The sequence below is a fragment of the Carex rostrata genome, chromosome 13, assembly GCF_964058835.1.
Source record: "Carex rostrata chromosome 13, lpCarRost1.2, whole genome shotgun sequence".
Taxonomy (NCBI): domain Eukaryota; kingdom Viridiplantae; phylum Streptophyta; class Magnoliopsida; order Poales; family Cyperaceae; genus Carex; species Carex rostrata.
In genome coordinates this window covers 149,272-158,836 of record NC_135930.1, presented here as the reverse complement: position 1 = coordinate 158,836, position 9,565 = coordinate 149,272, and the positions used below count along the sequence as shown (strand labels likewise).

At 35.9% G+C, this 9,565-nt stretch overlaps 1 protein-coding gene and 1 pseudogene across 2 annotated transcripts; one reads left to right on the top strand and one right to left on the bottom strand.

Moving 5' to 3' along the window:
* Positions 1-1,481: 1,481 nt before the first annotated feature.
* LOC144564798 (uncharacterized) lies at positions 1,482-4,283 on the bottom strand (annotated as a pseudogene). The gene is made up of 5 exons (XR_013514745.1): positions 4,047-4,283; positions 3,316-3,657; positions 2,865-3,136; positions 2,527-2,726; positions 1,482-2,066 (listed from the first exon to the last, which is right to left on the bottom strand). The product of XR_013514745.1 is annotated as an uncharacterized LOC144564798 (transcript).
* Positions 4,284-6,306: 2,023 nt separating this feature from the next.
* LOC144564376 (exopolygalacturonase-like) lies at positions 6,307-7,345 on the top strand. Its single transcript, XM_078313979.1, has 3 exons — positions 6,307-6,390; positions 6,834-6,974; positions 7,079-7,345. Exons 1-3 carry the CDS (start codon positions 6,307-6,309, stop codon positions 7,343-7,345), a joined length of 492 nt encoding a protein of 163 aa, XP_078170105.1.
* The last annotated feature ends 2,220 nt before the right edge of the window (positions 7,346-9,565 follow it).

The following is a 9,565-nucleotide window of genomic DNA, read 5'->3' as shown; positions in this document are numbered from 1 at the left end:
TGCCTCCATTCATTGCGGCCCACAATGAATTTATTGCGGCCCGCAATAAGGGTACTGTTTTCCATTCCTTTGTACATTTTCGTGAAATTTCACCCCGTTTTCAAACCCGATCAAATCCCCATATGATTTACAGTTGTTCCCCATTCACTAGCAATTTTAATGACATTTAATATGCAATTTCAACCTTTAAGTCATAACAACAATATAAAACATACCGTTAGGGTTCTATCACATAATACGGTTCGATAATAACTTATACATCAAAATAACCGACTACAGGTTCAACTACACATTCAAAATGGGCATAAAGGGTTTGGCATAACCTATTAGCTCGGCCTATACTCACACGTCGAGCCCGAGTCCCACTTCACTCGCGTTTACCTGCACATATCAGTTCAAAGGGAAAAATTCCCCGAAGGGAGGGGGTGAGAAAACCTGTCATCCGTTTTCTCAGTGCGGAATTTAAAGGGCTACTGGATTTGTGAGAAATCCATCACCAGAATACTTCGGTTCTAAGCTATTATAAAATTTGACTTTTACTGTATTAAGCGGTTATATTTAAAATATATTTAATTAAAGTGACAATCAACATATATAAACTCCTAAATATATGTTCTTTGCAATAATATAGATATATATTGGCCATGTATTTAATTTTACTGCATTAATTACGAAATTTAGTTGATAATATATTGAGGTGCTTAAAATTATAGCAACTGATCATCTCCATCATTTATTTTCTAGTTGCCTCAAAAATACATGGTCAATATATAATTTCTTTATTTGATGAAATTTAACGTTGATTGTCATAGTTACCAAATATTTTCATTTTATGAATAAATGTCTTTTCTTAATTAAATAATGGTGGGTGTTTATCATGTAAAATGATATTTGTCAATATTATTGGTATTGAAGAAATTTGATGTTTTAATATTTGTGTACACTCTCACAAATTAGAGACAGAAAGGTGGTTTCAGCTCTTTTACACATGGATTTCAAGTAGATATCAACTCAACAATTGTAGAGGTAGATTTGAATCCCCAATATAAGACGCAACATATTTGGAATTACAAAATTTGTACGTCAAGAGATTAGAGCCGTTAGTTTGACTGGAACTAACAATTAGAGCTATTTGGCTCCAAATTCTCTACCGAGATAAAATCACATCCATTTAAGCAGCATCAAACGGACAGAACAACTAGAGCGACCAACTTATCAGATCCCTTAATAGATAAATTAAAATCCCTTTTAAAGTATAAACTAGAGAGAAAAACGGCAATTCGAGGCTAATTGTATTGTGCCCTTTTTCTTCCTGTTTTCAATGAGAACTCTTTTGACTCCTAAATAAGAATATACATACCAGTGTCAGTACTAAGGAAAGAATATACAGTGTACACATGTAGGGGTACATACCAGTGTCAGTACTAACGAAAGAATATACAGTTTACACACTAGGGATACTGATTTGAGGCGCTTAACAGTTTACAACAACAAATAATAACACAAAAAAATTAAAATGAAAAACAAAATATCAACACAATGTGAATACTCAAAAGCACAATCCCTTTTATCTCTTGAATCTGCTTGCACTGCCTAAAAATTTTAAAATTAAGAATTTACCATTTATTCAGTTTTGCTTCTAGACCTCTTGAGGAGATACCTAAGAGAAAAGAAACCTAGCATTACAGTTTGCCAAAACCAGCCTTTGGTATTTTTTGGATCCACCCTCCTTGCCAGGTAAAATGCATAGATGCCTTCACAAACATGCAACATGGACGCCACAATAAACACAAGTCTAATCTCTAAGAGACCTAAACACCAATAAATGGAGCTGATAATTGAAACTGAGAGGTCCAATTGGAGGTAGAAATGCTGCACAAAACATGGCAAACATCCCAAATGTAGCAAAAAGCCAGGTATAAATGGTGGGCCCATCTAGTTCTCGTCTTTTTTTTCTCTTGGAAATAGGAAACAGTTGCGGTTACACCATCCCGGGGAGAAATTAGGGGAACATATCCAAGCTCCTGTCTTGCTTTAAAGATGGAAAAATGATGTGCGACTCCAATCTGTTATACACAATCAGTAAAAAAAAATTAACTAAATATAGAAAAAGAGAGGAATGGATGATGAAAAATAACTGATTTCAGAATGTGACACCGAAAGTTATTTTCAGGCCAAGCTTAAAATAATTGAGGTTTTTCTAACTTTGCTATATAAGTCTCGACACCAAATAGCTTCATAACCAGTTACTACACATATGGAAGGTAAAGTGCAAATTTAAAATCCTCTTTCCGTTATTTTAGTTTAATTAAGGCAAAAGCTAATTTAAATATGTAAATCAGGCTTGTAATGTGCAGTACCCAAGTGACAGTTGCATGCTGATTATAAATATGATATTTTATTTTGGATAAAATAAGGTAAACCCACTGATTTCATTAACTAAATAAAAATGTCATAGGGGTACCAAACAACTGGTACCAGTAAATATGATATATTAAGGGTGCTGTTTGCAAAACAAGCAAATACCTTATATGCTTCAGATGGAAGAATGAGGGGTTGACGAAGCCATTTCTTCCCGAGCCATGGAAACAACAGCATGTACAGAAACCAACATATGCGTGATATAACTAGCGCGTGCTTTAGATCCATGCTAAATTTTGGGGCGCTGTAGCCTAAACCTCTACGAAGTGGGTTAACAACAAATTGAAATGTATTCACCGGTGAACCTGGAAAGACAGAGAGATGATAATTTAGTTCTATTGCAATAAATTCAAATGTATTTACTGGTAAACCTGGAAAGAGACAGTTTATAATTCAGTTTTATTGCAATAAAAAATTGACTGTAAAGTATTTGTAAACTTTACCATCAGATACAAAATAGGCTTGACCAGCGGCAACGGGTTGACCTTCTCGACCCGGTATATCATCCAATAGGCCCATACTTGCCAATAAGAGGGCCAACACCAGATTTTCCACATATATCCAGTCTGTTTTAACATTTTCACCCCCAATCTTAAAATGTAGAAGTCCTAACTTTGCAAGAGACACCAGTCTTTGCAGGTGCTTCAGTTCACCGGGACCATACACCAATGCAGGTCTTACTGCACATGTATAGAAGCGGGTCCCACTTCTATTTCTAGAGAGAGAGAAAATAACATGTTGTTTAGAGTGTGGTAGTAAATTTAGTATTCTCATAAATTATGATACTTCCATTTTTCCTTGCAAGTACTCAACCAGATTTTCATAATTGATTTCTCTATGTGATAGTTCTATTTGACTAGAGCTGAGTAAATTCAGACTGTAGACTGGACTTACTTGCCGGGCCGACCATTGCTCTTCAGCACGAGCTGCTCAGCAATGATTTACTCCTGCCAAATGGGTCAGGATTTGATTCAATCGGGTAGTACGGGTTGGTCTCGTTACCGTTCAAAATCTCTTTGCCACCAAAAACCACATTGTAGGAGCTCAAGTAAACAAGCCGTTTGATACCCAACTCGCGGCAAGAGTCAAGCACGTTGCACGTGCCGGTTATATTGGTCTCATCAACCCCACCAGCTCGGAGCATGTCCTTACCTGACCCACCATAGGAGGCCAGATGGAAGACACAATCCACACCACGCAGAGCTCTGTCTACATCCTTCTTTTTTCTTACATCCCCTGATTGCATGACAGTATACTAAAATTAAATGAATGACAACTCAGCGGAGAGAGGAATGGAGGAATTGAATGACAGTATACTAAAATTCTGGAAATTAATTGAACCAATTGAGGAGGAAATTGAAGGAGAAGAGATAAATTGAATTACAGTAAGCTGCGGATTAGAAAGGGTAAAATTTTAACAGAGAAATTTTGGCTTCATGCAGCACACAAACTATTTACAGTACTATTTTGGTTCTATAGTCTTTGCGCCGTATGAAGCCAAAAATGGTCTGTTAAAATCTTTACCCATTAGAAATGGAAGGAGAAATTGAATGCAGCATACTAGAATTATGGAAATTAACTGGATCAATTGAGGAGGAATTATGAAGGAGAGGAGAAAAATTTACCGTGGATTAGAAGAACACCAGCTTGGCGGAGAGAGGAGTGGAGAGGAGAAGAAGAATCTGGCGAGAGGTCGAGGGATCGAACCTCACGAGCGCCTCTCCTCGCCAATTCCAAGCACAACGCTGATCCAACGGCGCCTAATCCACCTGTCACGACGAAAATTCTCCCTTCTATTCCCTCGTTCTCGCTTAGATGCATCTCCCTCCCTCCCTCCCCTCCTCACAGTACCTGACGCGCACAAATTCGGGATGTTATAGAAGAGAGTGAGCAAGCTGAATTCGCATCCTCTGGTATATCTCAAGTCTTGCGTTTCTTTTGGAAAATCTCAATCGTTCAGATACGTTCTGCCCGAATCTCAAAACACAAATTATACTGTCCCCTCCGCTATCCCCGAATAGTCACCGGACACGTCGATCACGCAAAAGTTGAGGTTTCTCAGAGAATACGAAGTATGTGGAGAAAATGGAGAGGTATTGTTGACGGACTCGACACACGGACAGGGTGAATTCATTATTCATATCACCCAACGTAAAAGGATATTTCTGTTTAGATCTGGAGCGTCCAATAAAAATCATCACGAATATTAAAGGCATCCGTGCTTTCTACTTCCGACCGAATGGGTCCGGTTTTCTCATTTCACGGTCCGGATCTGAACAGAAATATCTGTTACACGGTTATCTAGTGATGTGAACAGTCAACAGTCTATAGAGTTATTAGATTATAATTTGTTAACAAACTACAAATTATCCTTTCTATTACGGGCTTGAAGAAATTTGGTCTGGTATTGGGCCGACAGCATTTTATGTCCGAATTCTTCAAGTACTGAGTTTGGATTCGGACAGTCCCATCAGAATTCAGCCGAATTCGGTTCTGGTTGAAATTTACATTGCTCCTTTAATAATTAATATTCTTGTGGATTTTGATCAGACGGTCTACATGTTATATTACTAAGCCACCTTATAAACTAAAAATTAACAGTTTTGTCCCTTATTTTTATAATTTTTATCAGATGAAGTTATACCTTTTAGCCTCTTTTCTAAAATAAAATGAGTGAGGCTATAGTATTATGCATAGCGTGGATTGGTCGATAATATTAATATATATCAATATCGAGTTAGGCTAATATAACACTAGTGTTATATCAAACTAAATAACACCACATCTTAAATCCTTAGATCTGCTTTAAGATTCGTACAAAATAAAGTGCTTGAACAGTAAAAGCGGATAGTACGAATCTTAAAGCAGATCTAAGGGTTTAAGATGTGGTGTTATTTAGTTTGATATAACACTAGTGTCATATTAGCCTAACTCATCAATATCTCTGATTTCAATATGAATCCTTCAACAAATCTCCATATGAAAATCTGGTTGAAGACAAATTATAACTTTTTAAATAGATAGAAAATCATTACTTTTGAATGGCTTTGAATTTATTTTTAGATGAAGTGGTTTGAACATATATAAATAAATAGTAAACAAATTGAAAGAAATGTAAAATTTTAATTAAGTGGTTTGAACATGTCTAAATAAATACTAAAAAAATTGTAAGAAATGTAAAATTTGATCTACAATCACATTTTTATATGAAAATTATGTTGGACAGTTCATATCAACTATTTGAAGATTAAAACGAAAAATATAAATCCTGAGCGCAGACCAATCTGCGCTATGCAAAGTATCATAGCCTCACTCAAATAAAATCTGTTGTAGTAATTAACTTATGTATCTAGATCAATTTTCTAGTTTCGACTTGTTAGACTTAAATAGTGAAGTCTCTTTAATTTTGTTTAGTTGCCAATTAAAAAATTTACCAATTGACAACCTTAATTTCTTTCTTCATTTTGCTTTTATTTGCCATTTGACTGATCTTACTGTATCATAAACTGGGATGAAATTGAGATGCATCTAATTAAAAAAAAAAAAAAAAAATATGACCGAAGAAAATGTTGTAGAAGTGCGCTAAAAAGGGATTTGAAATACCGTTATATTTCGCACGTAATTGAAGGAGAAAAAATCGAGTTGACCCCCAACGGTTATTACCAGTGGTTAATATTTTCGTGGGCCCCAGAACCACCACATCTCTGTCTAACTTCCCTACATAAACGACCCATTATCCATCTCATTTGATATATTAGCAACTGATAAAAAAGAACATTGCTAATTAGCAACCATCAGAAAAAGACAATTATGATCCAAGGATATCTCAGTATTTTGATACTGTTGGTATGTCTTTTCTGGTGTTCACTTAACGCTGATGCGAGAATGAGAAAACTGGCGTCCTTAAATTCTTTTTCAGTCGGTAGTTATGGCTCAAGAGCCGATGGACGCAGCACCGATGACAGCCAGGTGGTGTTTACTGTTTTTTTTTTCTTTCTTATTTTGAAGTTAATTGATGTTTCTTAGAACCTGTAGTTGAAATTCATTTATGTATATAGAATACACATGTGATTGAATTAATGTACTTTTATCACAGGTACACTTGCATTTTGGTCAATGGTCATAAAAATTCCAAAGTTATAGTAATGGAAATACCAGTACTATCCATATTCTTCACAGATACCAGTACTCCTTTTATATATCTATGGTCAAAATAATTTTTGCATACATAATAGTTATATATATGCCTTTTATTTTATTTTTTATTTTTTTGTAGTTATAATTTCCTAACTTGTATCCTGGAAGCAAAAATTTTGCATTCCAATTTTTCAATGCCATTTACAATTTAGAAACTATTTTTATTTCTTTTTGTTTTAGAGTTCTAAATTCATATAATTTATATATGATTTCAGGCTTTTATGAATGCATGGAAAGCAGCATGCGCATCAAGTGGTGATGTGACTATAGTTATACCGCAAGGAATATATGAACTCGGTCCGGTGAAGTTCACCGGGCCATGCAAGAATGTTCACACGATCACCGTTAATTTACAGGTAATTGAACCCCATGCTGCCAGTCATGCAGAAGACAAACAAAGTTCCTCTCCCAAAGAATTGATTAATTTAACTGTGGTAATTACTTGATTGATGCAACACAGGGAACCTTAAAGGCATCCACTGATCTAACCAAGTACGATTCGGCAGATGCTTGGGTGGTATTCAAATTCATCAATGGCTTGCGACTGACTGGAGGCGGAACGCTTGACAGTCAGGGCTCCTCGGCTTGGGGCGGGGCGCAATGCCCCAAAAATAAAAACTGCAAAATTCTCCCTGTTGCACGTGTCTTGGATATCTATCTGCATCTGCCTAAGGGCTGTGATAAAAAAATATATATATATCTATCTGCATCAAGCATGCATAAATAAGCTTTTTTTTTGTGATTACCCAAGTAGAAAAAGGAATTAACATGATTAATTTATTTGATTTGATTTCAATCGATAAAATTTGATGTGTGTACCAACACAATTGTCAGCGGTATAACTTCGGGTGACCCGAAGTTTTTCCACTTTGCGGTGTACCAGTGTAGGAACTTCCAGGGGTTAGACCTCAACATAAATGCTCCAGCAAACAGCCCCAACACAGATGGAATGCACATCGAGAAAAGTAAAACCGTCGTCCTTAACAACATCCGTATTTCATCCGGGGATGACTGTATCTCTATTGGCCAGGGCAATAACGACGTGGTCCTCTCAGGCATCACCTGCACGGCCGGCCATGGTATCAGTGTAGGAAGCCTAGGCTGGTACCAAGGTGAGTGGGATGTGAAGGGGCTCATAGTGAAGGACTGCACCCTCTCTAACACGATGAACGGGGTACGTGTAAAGACGTGGGAGAACTCACCTAGTTGGATCGCAGCTGAAAACATGACCTTCCAGAATATTCAGATGAACAATGTCTATAACCCGATCATCATCAACCAGAACTACTGCCCCTATGCCTCTTGCGATCATTCGGTAACTAACTGTCACACACTCTTAAACTACATTACATATCCATTCACCTTCATATCAATTTATATATTATGAGGTGTTTTTAATAAATTTAACTATGTAATTGATCAATCAACAGGCTCCTTCCAATGTGAAATTAACCAATGTATGGTTCAAGGACATATGAGGGTCGTCAGCGAGTCAGGTGGCGGTGACGCTAAAATGTAGCAAGAATGTTCCATGCCAGAATGTCCAGCTAGAAAATGTGAACCTGAAATATGTCGGGGGATCACAGACCACTGCACACTCTGTGCCAATGTCAATGTAAATTTTACTGGCATCAAGCTCCCTGCTGCATGCGTCTGGTCTTCTTGACTATTTTTTCTTCTTGAATTTCTCCTTTAATTAATTTGTTTTCTTAAATCAAACATATAATTTATCGGCACCCGATTTGCTGGCCATTGATCGATGTTGGCTGTATTGCGTGGTGTGTGCAGCTTCTAGAGTGTTGTAGACATCGATGACATGAGCCGGAGATGCGGCATGGCTATTAATCTTTAGAGTACAATGGAGGTTCTCTTCTCCATACTTTGTGTTGTAATCAACTCTCTACTGTATGTTAGTAGGGATATATTAATGAATTATATGTGAAAATGTTGTCTCAGTTTTTATATTTTCTCGTACTTTCTTTCTTGAGAATATATATTATTTTTTTTCCGAATAATTAAGATGTGTCAGTATTATCAACTGTTACAAAAAATGTTTGTTTAATTAACTGCGAATTTGTGTGCAAATTACATCATTATATTTACGGTCTGGAATGAATTTTTGCTCTTGCACCTTTATTAATTTAAAATATAAACATATGACTATATAAATTTGAAGTCAACAAAAAGTCAATAAAGGTGTAACACATGATCAAAAAATAATTGTAAAAGAATCCGGAGGGCGGAACTAAAAATATATTCTCTAGTTCTGTCTAAAAAAATAATCTGAAAATTCTGGACCATCCAAAAACAGTGATTTTCAATAAATCTAAAAAAATAGTAAAAAAATTTCAAAAAATGTAAAATTTGGTCTCCAAACACATATTAATGTGGAGAACAAGATGAACGGTTCGGATCAACCGTTAGGATTTGAAAACTCAAATATAGAGCTGTAGCACGGTAACAAATCGTAATATGCATAGTACCATAGACTCACTCTTATTTATTAACCAAAGACCCTGAAAAGTACATATATGCAAGCTTCCAATAGGGGCTAGTGTAACCCAGCAAAAAAAAAAAAAATCACCAGCTTTTCAAGATAATTAAGCAGGTTGCAATTCTGGGAAGTTTGTTTCTGTTTTTAAATTGGTGCTTTAGACAATAAAAAAAGAGGGAGCTAGCTATAATTGATATATCATCATATATAGGAGAGCAAGAAGTAAGGATAAAGTAACTTAATTGTGCAAAACCTAAGCCATTTATAATCACCTCTCAGACTGCATGTTAAAATGTAATGATATAAAAACCTAGCTATAATCTGCTCTCAAGTGTACAATGTTTCATTTATTAATTTATTTATGTATATAATTTGATTGATACAGTGTAGAAGGAAGAAAAAAAACAGTAAGATTCAATATATAACGTGTTTTAAGAACTTAACAAAGCATAA